The 19,906-nt window shown below is 38.9% G+C and overlaps 1 protein-coding gene across 3 annotated transcripts in view; it reads right to left on the minus strand.

Annotated features, from left to right (window-relative positions):
• Positions 1-5,441: 5,441 nt before the first annotated feature.
• The window catches only part of MYBPC1 (myosin binding protein C1), an 82,958-nt gene continuing 68,493 nt past the window's right edge, over positions 5,442-19,906 (minus strand). For 2 of the 3 annotated variants that reach the window (XM_086754512.1, XM_086754494.1), the window contains 7 exons: positions 19,654-19,793; positions 17,762-17,921; positions 16,095-16,231; positions 14,999-15,185; positions 9,829-9,887; positions 8,359-8,398; positions 5,442-6,181 (listed from right to left, as the gene is read on the minus strand). In XM_086754512.1, coding sequence (XP_086610638.1) covers positions 8,378-8,398; positions 9,829-9,887; positions 14,999-15,185; positions 16,095-16,231; positions 17,762-17,921; positions 19,654-19,793 — 704 coding nt within the window. In that variant the 3' untranslated portion in view covers positions 5,442-6,181; positions 8,359-8,377. The remainder of the gene's footprint in view (positions 6,182-8,358; positions 8,399-9,828; positions 9,888-14,998; positions 15,186-16,094; positions 16,232-17,761; positions 17,922-19,653; positions 19,794-19,906) is intronic. The other variant, XM_086754504.1, reaches the window with a different exon arrangement.

The following is a 19,906-nucleotide window of genomic DNA, read 5'->3' on the forward strand; positions in this document are numbered from 1 at the left end:
CTGCTGGGTGCGGGTAGCACAGGTTGAATCCCTCTGTCCCCTGTGATTTTCCGTATTGATCTTGTTTTGGAATCATAGAATGGTTAGAGTTGGAAGGGACCTTTGAAGCTCATCTAGTCCAACCCCCCTGCAAGGAGCAGGGACATGTCCAACTAGATCAAGTTGCTCAGAGCCTTATTCAGCCTGGCCTTCCCTTCCAGGGATGGGGCATCCACCACCTCTCTGGGCAACCTGTTCCAGTGTTCCACCACCCTCACTGTAAAAAAAATTTTCTTTATAGCCAGTCTGAATCTACCTTCTTCTATTTTAAAACCCCTCGTCCTATCACAACAGGCCCTACTAAAAAGTTTCTCCTCGTCTTTCCTGTAGGCCCCCTTTAGGTACTGGAAGGCCACAATAAGGTCTCCCTGGAGCCTTCTCTTCTCCAGGCTGAACAGCCCCAACTCTCTCAGCCTGTCCTCATAGGAAAGGTGCTGGAGCACCTCTGATCATCTTTGTGGCCTTCCTCTGGACCATCTCCAACTGGTCCACGTCCTTCTCATGTTGGGGGCTCCAGAACTGGACACAGTACTCCAGGTGCGGTCTCACCAGGGCAGAGTAGAGGCGGAGAATCACCTCCCTCGACCTGCTGGCCACGCTCCTCTTGATGCAGCCCAGGATGCGGTTGGCCTTCTGGGCCGCAAGGGCGCATTGCCTGCTCATGTTAAGCTTCTCGTCCACCAACACCCCCAAGTCCTTCTCCTCAGGGCTGCTGTCAATCCATTCTCTACCCAGCCTGTATTTGTTACTGGGATTGCCCCAACCCATGTGCAGGACCTTGCACTTGGCCTTGTTGAATTTCATGAGGTTTGCACTGGCCCACTTCTCCAGCCTGTCAAGGTCCCTCTGGGTAGCATCCCCTCCCTCCAGCATGTTGACCATGCCACACAGTTTTGTGTTGAAAGTATTCCTTTTGCACGTTTTACAATGCAGCTGACGACCACAGCAGGGGTGCATGCGGGATGTGGCTGGAGAAGCTTGATGGAGGAGCAAGGAATAAAGGCAGGGCTTGGGCAGCTGGTGGGCTCCCTGCAGCCAGCAGGACATGACAGCCATGTCTGCAGGGAGACGATCCCTGCTGTGTCAGGCAAGGCATCCTCATTACCAGGAGGAGACCCACTGCCTGGGGAGTGGCGGCCTTAAACGTATGGAGCGCCTGAACACTGTGTTACACAAGACTGCCTTTACGTCCTCGACCTGCTTAGAGAAGGTACTTAGAAACAAATGGGCCTTTTCAGAAATTGTGGCATGTCAAATTTTTTTAATTGGTCATGTGAAGGATTTTAGATGTGTCCCTGACTCTCTAGGAAGGTATGTGGTTTTTGAATGTGAACATTTCTTTGAATGTGAACAAGGAAAGGAGAGTACTGTGTAGCTGTATGAAAGATTAAGTAGAAAGTATAAAATACAAACTCTAACATCCGTTATATGTCCAAATGGCATCTTCTTAGAATCAGGAGTCCTTTTTTAAGTTGTTCTATTGTGGGCCAGAAGCTGCAACTTTCTGGAGAGACACAAAAACTTCCTGGACAGAGCCATTTCCTGTTACTCAAAGGGAGATGACTCACTTTGTCTGATAATATGTCTTTGAGTAGATTTCTCTGCTGCAAGGATTGGGAATGTTTGACATGACAAAAGCATAGTTTCAAAATCTCTTGACATGGTATGTGCATCCCAAGTGCTATGTCGTTCATCAGCTGATTGAATTTACAGATCACTAAATACAGTATGATACAGCAGTTGGGATTGGGGGCCAACACAGAGAAGAGAGGAACTGCCAGCAAATGTGAAATAATAAAGAAAGATTCAGTAACAGCCAACTAGAGAATGGCAAAAGGGAAATGTGAGAATTAGATTCACAGCCAGCTGGATCTCCAGTCCACTGGAATCACTGGGTTTGGGAAAAGGTAAAACACTCTTTCTTTTAATACCCTGTGCATCACTGTGGTTGACGGACACAATGGTACTGGTATTTATGGAGAGATTGCTGAAGCTCTTTTTGATAGCAAGAGGAAAAGAAGAGAAGGCAAAGTAGGAAAAGAAGTGGAGGGGGAAGTAAGTGGTGTAAAAAGTGAGTAGAAGAAATAGATTCCCTATTGAATTCTACCACTGAGCTTGGGGAAGGGTTTGCTTTAGTTTAAAAGGTACTCATCAACAAAGCATAGAACAAGAGAACTTAACATTTAAAGTCCAGTGCATTTAGACTTCCAGCGTTTCCACTGTACTCAGGGTACACTTTTGCTTCCAAATGCTCTCAGCTCTACAAAGCAGCAGCTTTACTTGTCAGTCAGGAAAGCAGGCCATGAAAATCAAGTGACACTGTGCTTAAAATAGAACGCCTTTTGCTCCAGAATCTCAAAATGCAACAGAAGACATTCATAATGCAAGTCTTCCTTCACAATTCTCTGTAAAAGGTAGCAATATTATACTTGTTTTTTCATAAAAGGTATGAGAAGCTTGAAATATTTTTTTTTAGTGAGAGGAATATTTTAAAAAATTTCTGATTTTCAGTAAAGACCTCCTTATAAACAGCAAATCCCAATTTCAGCATCTTTAAAAGATTTGCATGTGTTTTTTTCTCCTCCCCTTTCTATATTTGTGAGATTGTTTTCAGTGAGGGAAAAATGGGCTGGCACTGGCCGTGATCTTTCAGTGAGAGTGGGTAAGCCTATATCAAGCTCCACATACAGCAATTTGAGAACGGATTTGTATTTATACAACAGTAACATTTAGGTGTCAAATGCCCTTCCATGGGCAAGGAGAGCAAGCTGAGAGAAGACAAAATATTTTCCTCAGGCTTTCTTAAAAATAAAACCCTTTTACAAATTAACTTTGATTCTTCTTTCTCTCTGTGTATGTATCTGTGTGTGTACATGTCTGCCTTCTTATTCCAAGTCACCACTTTCCTTGACCTGTGTAAGTCAAACTGAACACCAAGGCAGAGCTTTCAAAAATACTAAATTCCTACTAGAATTGTGAAAGTGAGCAGAAAACAAAAACCTTATGAAAGGTGCTACTGAACTATAACCTCGGCACGTACTAGTTGATGGAGAGTGTACGTAGCAAACAGATCATATGAATAATGCAACTAGCTGAAGACTTTAAACTGGTTTCGCATATTATGAGACATCAGGGAACACAACCATAAGCCATAAAAGCACTACTAGTTTCGTTTCTCCTGGAGCTTTTGTGTTTTGCTGTTACTTTATCTCCCATGATCAGGTTTTATTTGCTGTCCTCTGTTACTGCTAGGTCTCTTTCAGGTTCACTAATTTCCTGGAAATTCCATGTGAGCTGACTTCGGAGAAATTTCTTCTTGGGAGCATTGGGCCATATCTTCTACAGCATGATATTCTGCTCCTTCTATTCTCTCTAGGTTGTTTTGCCTGTAGTTTCTGTTATCTTTGGTATATTTTTATTCTCCCAAACAGGTATTAACTGATATTTTATTAGCATTTTCTTAACTCTGTGGTTTTTGTCACATTATTTCATCTATGAAACACTATCCCTGGAGAATCCCGTTAGACAACTCATCACAAATCAAAACTGTCTTTCATTATTCTCTATTTAAGATTTTGCAGCCTGTTTTAGATCTACTAGAAATTCCTTTCCTATCCCACCCCGTCCCCATCATTCCTCTCAAAGTAATTTTCAATTAATTTTTGATCCAGAGGCTTGGCTGGTCAGGATAGTTAGTGAGAGTATGAATTTATAGCACACTAATGCCCACGCATCTCAATTCCACCCACAGCCCGATACCCAGTACTTCCTACTGGCGTGGTGCATCTGGAGCCTGAGGGGCAGCCAATGGCAACTGCTGGGCAGTGCAACTTGGGAGGAATTAAGGGCATCTGAGTATAACGCTTACCATTCACACAGTGAAAAGTAGCTTAGTTCAGCTTGTCTTTTGACAGTGCTGGCATCTGGTAGAAATTAGAGTAGCTAATTCTGTCGGCAGAGAGCCTACAAAAGCTGAGATTTATGCTGGCTTCCAGGTTATTAGGTATAGTATATTAAGACTGAGGAGGCAGATAGCTACATAAGCTTGAAGCTGTAAATATCATTGTGGACAAAGCACAGATGGCTATATGCATCGTCTTTGGCTCACTGAAAAGCACAAACTCAAAATAACTATTGCTTTTGGTGCTGACTATAATATATCTCAATAGACTGATATCCTTTTAAATAAGGGCCGTGTGCTTAGAAGCTTAAAGCTTAAACCTGTGTGGCATGTATTCAAACTGACCCTCTCCTGCAGCCTTCTGTGCTTCAAAACAGGTGAAGGGAGACCTGATTCACTGGTGAGATAGAAAATAAAGAGAAATTATTAATCCTTTGTGGAATTTTCTTCTTAGTAGATGTGTTGCCTTCTTTCATGTGTAGGTGTGAATGAATGTGTAGGAAATAATTTATTTTGGCAGGACAGCGTAAAATGCATGTGTGGGGGTATCCAGGATCACTGGGAATGGAGAATTGTTTCCTTGCACAGATGGCAGCAAAGAAGACATAAAAAAAATAGGAAGGAGAGAAGGAAGAAAAAGGATCTCGGAGGGACTAAGATTTACAGAACAAAGTGACAGAATGCATTCAGATCCCCAAGGTGAAAGAAGTAGTAATTCAATTTAAAACCACCAGTTCGGCAGTGGCAGTTCATAGTAACACATTCTTTTGTTATTGCGTAATTACTGCCTGCTGGATGTTTGAAAATGCGCTGATATCAAATAACCATCTTGTAATGTACTGCTTGTGCCACTGGTCTAAGTAGACCTTTATCTTTATAAGCCGTAATTGGAGATCAATCATTATTCAGTAAGCACATAACCTACCCTATCTGTGCAGCCAGAGTGAGAACCGGTAGATAAATGACAGGGCAATAGGGAATCGACAGCCTGGCCAAAGTATCTGTGACCTTGTGTCTCACGTGCTTCAGAGTTTGCTGGAGGCTTACATTCAACCTACTCCTGAAATCCTTGGAGGTTAATGAGGGTAGATTTGGAAGAGTAATAGAGCCATTTTATCTTATCTAAGGCGTTTTTCACGGGAAACTCGCTAGGGATATGGTCTGAGTCCCTTTTCTGCTATGATACCTACAAGAGCTCCATGAATTGCTGAGGAAAGGGGTGAATCCAGAATGATGAAAGCTGTCACAATTGGCATTTATAATATTTAAAATATTGAAAACATATAGACAAAAAATTGCATGTATCCATCGCATTTATCTTCACTCACATTCTGTGTCATGTATCTTGAAGTCTAAGGCCATTGGATTTGGTGACTGCTGATACTGTTTTCCACTCAGTGTGGTGGGCTCAAGTCCCTGCTCTACAGTATATGGAAATTAAATAAGAAATGTGGTAAGATGAGACAGAAAAATCTAAGACAAAAAGTAAAGAAGAACTTGATAGATCTTAAACACTTCATATTTATTGTACATTAAATAAAACAATTTCAGTTCAGTTGAGAGACTGATGGGTTGGATTTAGGAAATCAAAACTTCTAAAGGAAGATACGTTCAGCTTAAATGATCATTAAGTACATATGTATTAACTATGTTATAGTAAAAGCATATTCTGTTAAACAATTCTCAGGTGGATAAGATACATTATCAAAGAGGTATGTATTCCAGGGGTCTCATGGCACGGCTACTGGCTAATCCATGTACTTTCCGTCTCAGAAAGATATGCTTTGTACCACCGAGTACAAACTCTGACAGCTTCCTCATGTTTATTACACAGCTTCTCCTCTTCCCTCATTAAAAAACAGAGCACAATATCAAACAGAAAATAAAGCTGAACATTACAAAACGCGTGTCGTCTTCAGTTCATTTCATTTCAACCCCAAAGCAATCCATGCGTAATCTTTCTTTTCAGTAAGAGCAGGTAGGGAAAACAAAACAACAAATAAGAAACAAAAAAAAAAAGGAAAAAAAAAAAAAAAGAACATTCCCAACCACACGTTTGTTCTGTCATTGCAAGAACTAAAATGCTGCAATTCTGCTACCAATTTCCAGCGCAGTGGGAGGAAACGCTGTGGACGGACTCTCACTTCCCCTCAGTTTTGCCTGCTTGCACTTCACGCATATATGAATCAATGATATGCGGAGGCACTCCATCCATCAATAGTCTGAAGAATGAAAGCCCACCTACAAACAAGGAATAAGACAATTTTCAAGTTGAAGGTCCCTGGAGCAAGGGCTTTGTACCTTTATTTTCTGTCATAAGTGACAAAGATTTAGTCAGCCCCTATTGCATACTTCATTTTGAAATGGAATAAAATTCATCCCTGTTCAAAAGTCCAGCATGAGAATTAACCATTATTTAATCTCTCTACTATACAGAACTTTCCTGTCCTCTTGCACAGGGTGAATTTCATTTCTAAGATGTCATATATTCAGTTATTTATCTCACTCCATGTGACATTGTGTGGTAATCTTCACCTCATATGGAGTATAGTCAGCGATGGAAGTCAGCTCAGAGGGAACAATGTAGAAAACACTTGACAATTATGAGTTGTGCAAAACATGCAGACGTTGAAATTATTCTACTGTTGGGTCTTACAATGGTTTGTAAGTATTTAGCAAAATATTTACCATGTTGTTGAAAATAATTGGTGGGATGACATGCGTAAAAGAATCATATGAAAAAAAGCCAGGATTTTAGATACAGGTACCTTTAGACGCCAGAGAGAAGTGACGAAAGTCAGAACGTTCATCTGCTGGGGAAGTCTGAAGAATGATTTTGGATTAACTTTTGGATAGAAAATAGACATCCACACTTGCGGCTGGCGTCATCCTTAGCTGCACCAGTGAGAGTCCATGCTCACAAGCCCTGCTGACAATTAGGGACCTTTTGTATCCAGCCCTGCCAAAACTTTGTTTCCTGTCTCTGTGAAACTGAACTTCTTTTCTCTTTTTTTTTTCCATTCTCCAGTCTTATGATGGTTACAGTCAATATTCACTGAACAGGTATCAGAAGTACCCTTCCCAGCCTTTTAGGTCTATGTGCTTTACTGTGGCTTAGCCACCATGAGTAAAAAGCTGAACCAAACCTATTTTAAATCACTGTGCTATAATAGAAACCTAGGCTTATAAGAAAGCCTAGGTAAGGAAGTATTCAATGTTTGCTTTGGTGTTCCGGAAGAAGGGACAAAGCAAAAGATTTTTGAAGAACATTTAATAATTTTAGCAATCCAGGACACAATATTTCCTTCAGTGCCCAGAAAAACATGTATGTAGTGTCTAATGCACCAGCCAAGGCACCCCAGATTCCATTTATGTAGTAGCAGTAATTTAATACAAATAATCCAAATTAGAGCTGAAATTTCAAGCCATTGAAAAAAGTATCATGGAAACTAAACATAAGGGTATTTCTGTTAATTTCTTTGAAATAAAATGACATTTGGAAGGAACAGTGGGAAAGAGATAAATATTTTGCTAAAAACATTAGAGTCTGCCCTTTCTCAACATGAAGGGTGGCATTTGTTATAAGAAAGCTACATATGATTACCACTCCTCTTACAAATCTACATCGAGTATTCTGGTCTGCAAGTTGCAAGACCACCTGCTAAAAACTGCACTTACCTTCGGAGCCCTTTGGGGAGCACACCAAAAGCTTTAAAGCAAAAGTACATTGCCAGGATGAAGGTACCACTGTCTCTGAACCCTTCAGCTAAATGCAACAAAGCTGATACTTACATACAGCATTTATCCTGAATACAGATTTTAGGAATTTATAACCTTTATTAACACAAGGATTATCCAAGGAAAGTGCTATTAGTTACTAGTGATTATGAGACTGCGCTATCTCATTTAACACCGTCATTGTTGCAGAACTCTTTGCTCCCGACCTTAGGAAGATGCACAATACAGACAAAAAAAAAGCATGCTTTTCGGCATTCGTTTCAACTCATGTAGTGCAAGTTGTGACAGGAATCATTCATTCTTAAATGAAATGAACTGTGGAATAAATATTTCATTTATGTTGAGGTGTATTCCTATGTGAAAAGAACTGACTGTAAATGCAAAATGCTCTTTTGTGATTTGCATTTTATTCATGCTGGTTAATGATGCTAACTCATGCACCGTTAAATGCAATTGAAACGTGCAGTATTAGAAGGTAGTGGGATAGACTACGAAGAGGAGTTACCATAACAAGCAATTATTATAAAAATCTAATTTTATATGCATTAAAACTATCATGCTACTAATTTAAAAACCATTTTCATTAAATGACATAATGAAAATCATGCCATACTAGGCAGACATTGTATGACGTGTAAACAGACATAAGCTTCATATGCAAGAATCATATGAAAGCTTACCTTAGATGACAATATACATTCAAAAATCCTTACTGTGTAACTAAGGGAGAGAGAGAAAGAGAAGTAACAATTTAATCGCAAACACAAAAGTGGAGAGAAAATGTTGAGTGAAATTACGCTTACAATTATGTCAAGATGATATTTTAATCCTTAGTCATGTAAAATATGTAGGAATAGAAGCACATGGAGAGTAAAAGGTAGGGATCCAGTTCCACTTCAAAATTATCATTAATATGTAAAAGCTATATTAATAAGTACAAGTAACTATAATTCCTGTAATTAGTCTAAAATGTAGATTGGAACCAAATTATGCAACTGACATTTACGATAAAAGTTTCCAAACATAGCTTCAAAGAAGCTAACACATATATATATATAGTATTTTCCACTAGGGAAAAAAGCACACACATAACACCGAAGCATATATATATATGTTGAAAGTCTGTAAGGCAAAATAATCAAGTACAGACTAATTACATACCTGTGCACTAAAGTATGTACTCTGTCACATATCCACATTTACATTACTTAAAGCATGCTATTTACTTTATAGGAGCCCTTACCTTTAATCAAACTTTTTGACTCTATAAAACATCCGTATAGATATTTATATATATAAAAAAGCACTCAACTTTGTACCTACTGTAGCCACCTAAGATAAATACCTTAATACTTGAACTACTACAGGAACGTTATCTAGCCTGATTTCTTAACATGTTTTAGGTTTGAAATAGTAAATTTGGATGCATATATACAAGAGAGTAGTTTCTGAGCATCTCTGTCATTTAAAAATGTTCTGGATCTGGCCACGGTTACAAGCAAACACATTTCTATAGAAAGAGCCAAATTCTCTTAACCACACCAAACCTGAATTTAAAATAAGTTCTGGAGGAAATGAAGTAAATTTATATGCTTCTAAGTAAAAAAAAAAAAAAACACTAGTTTCAACTGTATCAAGATTTCATCCATAGATTCTGTAGTGTAAGCTCAGGCATGGATTATTGTTCTGAGCAGTAACTTGCAACCAAAGACTATAATTCTGTAATAAATAATGCCTTTTAAACACAGCAAATAACTTTATGACACTTCTGTTCCTTCAATAATTCTAGAGACTAACTGAAAGATGCTTTTTTGAGATGCAAATTTCTGTCTCCTGGAAAGGTCTAAGTGTTTTGGACAAAGGTAGTCCCAGTCATTAATACATTCTTTATAGGTACAGGTAATTCTGTGCCCAGTGGCATAGCAGAGATATGTCTAAACCTTTTGTAACTCTGATGTTAAATACCCATATTCTTGATTAATTTGGCCTTCGTTGCTCATGTGACATAGACATTGTATGCCATGAGACACTAGCTATTTAATCTAAAAAAGCAAATAAATACACACTTTGCATGCAGAAAATGCGTTTACGTGTGGAAAGAGAGGAAGGGAATGAAATGGAATGTCCAGAGGAGTATGCTTATTATAAACCTGATTATGCCCCGCCAAGAAGAATGGTTCTCCTGGGTTAATTACTCCATCATATATCACTGCGGAATTAGAATATTTATAGTGGTATTTATTCGCATTTGAAATTCTTCCCAGTTGATCTTAACATCTTATTTATTAATATTTGTTACATAGAATCTTTGCTATTTTCAACCTATTAGAGTGATCACCAACCTTGGTTTTTGCTCTTAGGATAAACATTCTCCAAAAAGATTTGTTTCATGATAAAAGAAGCACCGTGCTTTGTCTGAATCTTTTCATTGACCTCAGTGAAGCTGATAAGGGATCAGTTCCTTACTGCTTGTAATGAGAAATGTACAGCCATGGTTAGGGATCTACCTCAAAAGATGTGTTTTCAGTTTTCCTTATGTAATATATAGAATTAGATTCTGTGTATGCATCATCTTTCAAGATACATGAGGTAGTTGTTGTTTTGTCTAAGGTCTATTACATGACTTTTCAGCACATTTACAAAAAAAGCCATTGTACGTGCAGTTGTACCAAGCAAATCATATAGCTGCCATCTTTAAATTCACTCAGCAGAATTGAAAAGAGAAGAATGAAGTACTGTCTGCTGAAATAACATGATTAAATGCAAACTCTTTTTTTTATCATAGAATAAGTATTTTTTTAAAATTTTTAAAATTATTGTGCTCATAATCTTAAGTAGTTATTTTTCAATACATGAGCATTAAACTTAGTAACAACTAGGGGGTTTAATGTGACACTAAAATACTGTAAGCGAATGGCTAAAAAAAAGTAGAAAAGTGTAGCATACTGATAGTTTTCATAGCCAGAGTATTCATCGCTACTTAGTTGTTCAAATACTCTGCAAAATTGGAAATCCTAGACTGTTCTGGGAGTAGTTCTGTGACATTCCTAGGACTGGGCTTATATATATGCATGATAAATTTCAGATCCCCAACACCTCAGAAATAGATGGATAAAAGAAATCCTAGCCAACATAAGGAAAATTCACTTACTGCAATATGTTCTTTTGCATGGCATAGAGCTCTTTAGCATGACTTACTATCCAAAGATCTGTAAGAATAGCACTGGACCTAGTATGTTCACCAGAGAGATAGCTTAGCCTTGAGCCTGTCCGTCTTATTCAGGCAACATTCAAGAGTATCTCAGCATTTTGCAAATTCAGACCTTGATTGTTACTTGCTGGCGTAAAGCTGAACCAGTTTAAAGCTATACGTATGAAAACACACATACACACACACTGCAGTCTATTTCCAGTGAGTGAGAAATCTGTAACGCTTTGATGTGCGTCAATGTGATGAGTGGTCATCCGAAGAGCCCTCCTAGATAAACAAACAGGCTGGGAAGCTTAAGAAAATGAGAATTCAACATGTAAGTCAATAGAGGAGTGAAATAAGATGTAATTATGTTTTTATACTCTGGCTGTTTAATACCCATTTGCGTTTGTCTGTATCATATAGCAAACCCTGAGCATACCCTGGTTTGCTGAGCCACAGCTGCTGTATTCACTTAATCCCCTTCACTTTGAATTCATCAGCTGAACTGCCAGTCATGTTAAGAGTGTCAGCACTGAAACCTGACAACAGCTGTACTGTGTCTAAGCCCTGCAAATTGCTAGTCTAAGCAGTCTTCAAGGAGTCTGAAGTAATGGGTAAACCTGCCAGGATGGAGAGGGGAAGCTCAGCAAGGGTGACCACTCACAGCCCAGACCGTTGGGAGAGAACCACAGTACCACGCTTGGTGAGAGGCAGTGGGACTGCACCAGATGATGGTTGATATGAGATTGGGTTCAGAAGCCAACCATTAGCTAGGGGAGGTGGCATTTAGGTTAATGAAGCAGTCCATCACATAGCTAAGAACAGAGAAACAACATACAGCCCAGGTGGGATTTTAACAGCCTGCATTTTTCAGGACTTCTTCCTGGTGTGATGCAAAACTAAAGTACTGCTCTGAGTAATAATCATAGAATCATAGAATCTTAAGGTTGGAAGAGACTTCGAAGATCAAGTCCAACCATCAACCTAACACCACCACGCCTACTAAACCGTGTCCTGGAGTGCCATGTCTACACGTTCTTTGAACACCTCCAGGGATGGTGACTCCACCACTTCCTTGGGCAGCCTGCTCCAGTGCCTGATCACTCTTTCAGTAAATAAGTGTTTCCTAATATCCAACCTAAACCTCCCCTGCCACAACTTGAGGCCATTTCCTCTCATCCTATCACTGGTTACTAGGGAGAAGAGACCAAGGTGTCTATGGCGTGTATTCCGTGTTTTCAATTGATCTTTTAAAGTAAATATTACTTTATTTGAGAAGAAAGAAAGCTTTTTGTGTCTAGAAATGTCTGTGCTACAAGTTTTTTGCAGTCAGTGGGTGTGGGAGGTTTTGGTTAAAAGTGAGGAAGGATGAACTAAATCTTGTTTAAGGGGCGTGATTCTTACAGCCTCATTCTCACTGTAGCAAAGATATGTTCAACTGCAATCCCAAGGTAAGATGCCAGAGGAATTGAGAGTGTAGGACATGCTTCAATGAGCTGATCAGATGATGAATACAACCCTCAGGACATGAGGCAAAGCCCATGCATCTATCCAAGGTTTCCTGTGGGATGAACGATCAGGGGGATACTTGAATCTGACTGAGGTGCTAGGGTGTGTAGGCATTGTGAAGAACTGAGTCAAAATCTCAGACTCACAGTGCTGGAAGCAATCTTGAGATGTCATTTAGTGCATGTCATAATCCTAACAAATAGTACTGCTGTCATTCTTCTAAACTGCTCTTAAATATTCTTGGTACAAAAGGCTCTACAGCCTCTGCAGGAAATCTGCTCTAGTGTTTCACGGCTCTGACTTTTTTCTACCCTAAATGTTTGCTGCTATGTTGCCAGATATATTTTTTGTTGTTGTTTTAATCTTTAATGCAGCCATTATGGAAAGAATAATCTGTGAATGGGACAAGCCTGGCAGCCTGTGAACATAGAGTATCATGTGCTCTCCATTTCAGAACACTACTCAGAAAACTGGACCTATGAAAGTTAAATAAACATTTATCAGCAGAAATCATCAGGGACGTCATCTCAGCTGTACCTAGTGGCCACTTTAATGAACAGAACTGTAGCTTTTTTTCCTAGTAACATTACTTCTAATTGACTGGAAAAGGATCTAAGCATTCCCAGCCTACTTCAGATACCAGTTCATAAATGTAAGAAATTAAATTCCCCATCAGTATTCATCAAAGGCAATAATCTTTCCACACTTCTCTCTTTAAAATGCTAATATAGAGCAGCTTCCACTGCTGGTGAACAATTTCTTGGAAACTGTTGCATATGAAAAGAGCGCCTGAATGAAGACATGGTGTTTGTATTATGCTTCAAAAACAGCAAACTAATTCATCCTGATATTCAGTGAAAAAAAGTTCCAAGATCAACAGAAGCATCTATATTTAGCAACAGCTGGAAAGGAAATTGCTGAAGAATATATAATCCATGGCAACATTTGGAATTTGGACTCCCTAAAATGGAGAGATATTAGTTAAATTATTTCTTATCTTAAAGATGTTTCACAGTATTCTGCACATTATGTGTAAAAAATTCTTCTGAAACAAAGGACAGAAATAAACAGCTTCTTGTATTTAAAATGTAGTATTTCGTTGTACTACTAGCAAAGTGCTGAAAAATAAAACGTTACTACTGAGTGTAAGCGTGCATAAGAACTTTAGGGCTTGGGGACTTAGGAAGTTTAATGAAATGGCAAACTAACTTGGCCTTTCAGTATTAAAAAAAAAAAGAGGAAGCAGCCTTCTCAGATGATGAGGTCTTCTGTTCACTGTGAAATAGAGAATTTGCCTGTGATTAAGGAAAACAATCATACTTCCAGGATGAGGACATCACCTTTTAAACATAGGGTTTTAAAAATAAGTCATGAAAATTAAGAAACATATTATGCATATTTTCATTACATTAGTTAAATGTTCAACTTCATAGACCAGACATTTATTGCCGTTGCTTCTTGCTAGCAGATTTGAGCTGTGGGACAAGATACATCAGAAAATGCAGAAAATGGAAGCTGAAATCCAAAATAAACACAATAGAATCCATAAGGATATTAAATATTATGGTTTTCATTATAGACTATCATGATGGAAATAATATAATTAGGGCCATATTCAGTTAGCCTAAATTCCCTCTAAATTCCTGAGTTAGACACTTCCTATCAGCTAGCTTTAGGCAGCTTTCCTTACTTATACCAGATTGATTTTTTTTCAGAAATAGTTAGCTTATTCCACAGTTGAAACAAAAACCTTTCATGGGAGTTAGTCCAGCTAAATATGACCCTTTCTTTTCCTAGGAAGTAATTTTCTGAAAAATATGGTCCTGAGATTATTCATAGGAGTCCAATCCAAATCCTATTGCCATTCATGATATCCCAGTCAATATCAAACTGGAATTCATAAAATGTAACTATTAATGAAAATAAAGATATGTCTTCAGTTGTAGAATGCTAACCTACTTCATCCTCTTTCCCTCTATTTGCAAAATCCATGGTTTTGAATACTTTGTTCTTAAAGCAAATACAGCAATTATGTCAACTAGCTTGTGTCCTTGAGAGCAATACTGCTTTTTGCTATGCGATTTGGCTAACTAACTTCCTTGGAAGCAAATGTTTGGTTTGTTTAATAAATCATTTTAAAGCAGACAAAGTCTACCCTGAACTAATCTTTCTTCCTTCTCTTCTTCCCTTGCCATTTCCTTTAGAGATCTGTCTCTTAGCCAAGATGATTTTGTTAATATTTTCCCAGACACCTCTATGGCTGAGTCTTACTAGAGTTTCTCAGGTAGGTGACATAGCTCTGAGAGTTACAGTCTACGATTTTGTCACTTGTGAAAAAGGCCCTGTAATCACTGAAGATGTGGATTGCCGTGGGGGGGGGGGGGGGGGGGAGGTGGTGCGGGGAAGAGACTATATCGCATAAGCACAGCATGCTGGTTCTGAAAAAGAAAATGAAGCAACTAATATAGTTTATTTTGTCCTAACCAAGTTATTATTTTCACCCAGGAAAGTTTTAAACGTTGTTTGAACTCCGTTTTGCATTTGCCTTGCATACTTTTGACTTCTGTGTAGATGATGTTCAGACAAACAGGGCGTTTGCAATGGTTTTAAACACTTACCTTTTACTTCCAGTTTGCATTCAACTTCTGCCTCTCCAAGTTCATTGACTGCTCGGCAGGTGTAAGTACCTCCATCATAGGGACTGGGTTTGCGGATCTCCAAGGTGCAGACACCTTGGTTGCCGAACATTCGGTACCTTGGGTCATTCATTATAATGACTTTGTTTTTCAGCCAGGTTATTTTGGGCTGTGGTAAAAATAGAAGAAAATCACATGCACAAATCTATGAACTTATTTTTTTTAATCACTTTTTGAAGTGATTAAAAAGTTGAAGCTGAGTAATCCAGCAATGATACAAAATAGATAAAATACTGATAGAAAGGAAACTGTAATTCTTAACTCAAACATAAACACAGGCTGCGTTGTGCATCTGTTTTTAAGAATGATTTTTTCAGTGCAGCTCCTATCATATAATTAAAGTCATAAGTGTAAACCTATTATCAATACAAGAAGTGCTATCTAATGACATCAAACATCTGAGCAATAGCTTTTGACATCTGATTACTCTTAAGTCAGTAAGAAAAGCATGGGTTTTTTCACGCTGTTGCACACAGAACAGTCAGAAACTGTGAAGGTGAAGAGTGAACAGCAAACATGTTCTTAAACACTCTTGAGTTCTCATTTTACTAGGTCAGTTCAGTTTTTCATAACAGAAAACAGACCACAAAAAGACACAGCTCAAAGGAAACTGGAAGATGCATTGCACAGTGGGTCTGAGAACCAATGTGGTCCCCACAGTATTCCTGCAATGCACTTTCTTAAAGCATAATTAGCTTTTTATAGAATAATTATGGATTTATTTTAGTAACAACCTTTGCTGATATATTAACTGTGCAGCTGTTGTCAGTGCTGGTCCCAGTATAGCCCAGCCTTTTCTTGAGGTTCTGCCCTTTCACTGAGTTATCTGTGGATTTAGTGACTATTGTAACACCTATACACAGGCAAGTACTTTTTGTATTCTTTAGAGCCCACACCACTCTTTTTGCCTTCAGCCTGGCTTGTAAGTGAGACAAATAGTAAAAATAGTATTACAATTTTTATTGTCAGGTTAAACTCTCTTGTGTTTTTACTGATGCGGTAACAAGCTATGCTGTACCTTGGGGTTGCCTCGAACGCTGCAGTTCAAAGTAGCGTTGTAACCAGCAACAGCAAACGTGTTAACTAGAGGCTGAGTAAACAATGGCCGTTCACTGAAGTCAAAATCATCATAAACTGGATATTTGTAGACTTTACCTATGAAATTAAAATAAAACATTTATAAAAAGAGTGTTGGCATGTAGCTAAATACCCAAGCATCTTAAAAAGCTACAAAGAGTCTGAATTTGTTCTGATCTGTATGCTTTAGGTACCAACCTGACTCTAGTAATTGCACTTTGTAGGGGAGGCTGGAAGTGGGCCTAGGAAATGACTATACCCTTGGTCATTATATAGCGTAGATGTCTGAAAGCCTTTCTTTGTTTCCTGAACAGGTGGTGTACAAAATAATACACATTTATTTGGTGTCTTCACCTGCATGCCCTGCACGTTACAGAACAGGATGGATCCTGACTGATGTACTGCGGGATGCCTGCCTTGACAAGCTGTGTTCACTCTGTTTTTAAATTACTTTTCACAATTTCTTCTGATTACAAACTGGCTCTATATCTGAAAATCCATTTTTCTTTCTGCTTCACACAGTGCACTAAAAATACAGATACCTGAACTGATGTAGTTTCTGTACAAGGAAAATATGGTAGTAAAATCTAGTTTCTCACTGCCACTTTATCCCTGCTCTGCAGTGGAGATTACCATCAATAAATCATCTTCACCCACAAACTCAGCTGGCATTTAAAACAGCTGGGCGGACTGACATCTGTTGCTGTGCACAGGTATCATTAAACATCTTTGCTTCACTAAAACCTGATCCAAGCTTTCATCCTGGCTTCAGTGCATCTTAGGCCTGATACTTGCTCTCATGACAAGGGCAAGTAAGCAGTGATGAAAAGCAATTCCTGTAGCCATTTATTTGTTCATGATCCTATTTTGAAAAGAGAGGTAGTTTTCTTTTTAATAATGGAACTGGGGTCCAGTACCCTAGACCTTCAGTCCTTCAGCCTGTCATTGTTGCTTGTACAGATTGTCTGTCCTCTGCATCATGTCAGTCATTCATTCCTTTATTTCAGACAAACTGAGGTGGTCTGGTTTGATTTTTTTCCTTTAAACCACCCGTTGGTAGAATTTCCTTTCCATAAACGGGCTGTTAATTTTTTTTTTATATGTTTATGGTACCATTTCAATCCTGAAAGGTCAGGATTTTTAGACCTCAGAATCAGAATTTGTCCAGCTCTGCCTGCAAGAGATGTGAAGCAAGGGTTACACTTATCTGTTGGATCCTGCCTGAAATGGACAGGAGCACTTGCGCAGCTGATGCCAAGTCTCCAGTGAAAGGCAGTGACCCACTGCTCCTAACAGAGCAGCTGCTTTACTCCTCTTCCAGTTCTTGTCAACTTAGATCTGCCAGTGGTGATACGAGTAAGAGATCTGTGTTCATAGAAGATGCCAGAACATGGGAAAAATGTCCCACTCTTGATTAAAGAAAGCAACTATGAACTAGGTGGACAAACCAAGAAGTCATAATATGAAATGTCCTAGCTATTGCTTTTACCTGATCTTGGGGTCAGGAATGCATCCGAATGCTTTAGAGATACAGCCTTTACCTTTAGTCACCTTCCAGCCTCCGAACACACCCCTTCCCTTTTGACAAGGAATTGATAATTATCTAACCATCTTTTGCAATCAACGCGCTCTCTTTGGTCATTGTTGCATCTTCACTGAGGCCGCACATGTTTTCTGCGAAGACCCGGAAGTAGTACTCGTTTCCAATGACGAGCTCGTTAATGGTGGCACTGGTGCGGTGGTAGTGCTCCATCACTGTGAACCATTCCTGAAAGATGCAAACACAGAGAGTAAGCTGCTTCACAGTGCCCTGCACCTCTCAGCCATTAACTGTTTGTTAAGAAGAATCATCAAGCTCATGGGAGTAAGATTTTTTTTCTTTTAAGGGAACGTTAATAGATACTAAAATAGTGAAGCTGGCAATAATTAGTTATTCTGTCTGAAATGAGTGATAATGAGAATACCACAGACCTCACTACTGAGCAGTGAAGGCCAAATGGAAAGTGAACTTTACTGAATTGTTAAACTCTGTTAGCTTGGAGAGTTTGATTTAGGAAATGTAGTATTACAAAGGTTGTATTGGGCGAGGCAAGGCAGGCTCCTTCGTTCCTAGTCCACACTGCTGCAGATCAGAAAACTGCAGACTGGAGGGAAAAGCAGTAGCATGTACTAGTCTGCAGGAACATGTACTCACAAGAGACCAATGTACTAATCTAGTCCCTGTTCCACGCGTTGAGTGTTCATGAGATACGTAATTTCAGGCAGGTGGTCCTCTGATATGTAAGGGCTCAGGTGGGGACGTGGGTTTTAGTGCTTTAGTCTTGCAGTAGTAGCAGGACATGTGATTTCTATCCTAGTACACAATACTTAAGTAACAAAATGAGATGAAAGAAGTTAATGCTAAAAATGCAATTAATATGAAGTGCAATGTGACCACACAATATGATCTCAGCGATGTTTTTCCTCTCTGCCCTACATAGTTTTCTTGCATTTCTAAAAGTGACATTGTGCTGAGTTCCCTGTGCCACAGTTTGCATTGATATCCGATCATCTTTAAGAGCCAAAGTGCCTTTTGGGAAAACAGCTTTCTGTAGAAGGCCAGCTGTGCTAGAATTGCAAAATTCACCACCACAGAGGATATGGAGAAACTATGACCTGAATGATCCATGACACACTGGACTTTAGACACTGCTGTTGTTGCTTTCTCGTTAACACAGTAATTTAGAAACAACAAACATCATTGTTCTGGTCACTGTACAGAAACCATTTGTTCTTACAATCTGAAGAGAAAGAAAAAATGAAGGATGGGAAGGGAAAGAGTGGCACAGGAAGAATGAATTCATCAGACCACGAGGCAAATCAACATAGTAGAGTGGAGTGGGGTGGCAAAAGGATTCCCTTGGGTAAGACAACTCCCAAAATATTGCCCTAGATTTCCAGTTTAAATTTGCAGTGAATGTTAATGGTAAGAATTCAACTACTGTCTTTTAAGGAAGTGTAAAGTTTGTGTTACCTTAATGAAAATAATAAACATCTCTATATTGCACTTTTCATCTGTAAATCTCAAAGCAGTTTATGAATTACATATGTAGCATTTTGCTATGGGTAGTAAGGAGTGGCAATGAGTTACACTGTGTGACATTACAGATTTGAAAACAACATTTGATTCTAGTAGCAACCTACCGACTTCAGAATTAATATCTTGGGGCTTTATTTTCTCAGAAACAAAGGAAAAAGAGCAGAATTTCTTCCCTCAAATCCACCTGTCCTTTCCTTTTTATTCCTCCTCTTTGCCACCATCTGAAAACATTTCCATTTCTAGGCTTTAGATACAGTGAACAGGAGATATTTAGAATTTTTAGAGATGCCTTGCATATTTTCTGAACACTGACTAATCAGTGCTTTGTCCACCTACATCAGTTTAAGCATGTAAGGCTTTTTATTTTTAAAAGAGAATTTCATGAGTACATCAGCCTTTTAAACATCTCCTTATTTCTTACCATACTCTTCTTATCAGCTTTTTGAATAGTGTACCCAGTAATGGCAGCATTGCCATCATCTTTTGGTGGCTTCCATGATAAATTTACATTCTCTCCCCAGACGTCCTCAATAATTACAACCTCTGGTGGGCCTGGGCGATCTGTAACAAAAAATATGGCAGCTGACATTTTCCACTGTTTGTTTTCTCTCTCTCTCTCCTACACGTCTTCCACTTAGTTTGAGGTCTCTCTTTCTTTCTTACGACACTCATAT

This window comes from Chlamydotis macqueenii, chromosome 1, assembly GCF_036417535.1.
Source record: "Chlamydotis macqueenii isolate bChlMac1 chromosome 1, bChlMac1.mat, whole genome shotgun sequence".
Lineage (NCBI taxonomy): Eukaryota > Metazoa > Chordata > Aves > Otidiformes > Otididae > Chlamydotis > Chlamydotis macqueenii.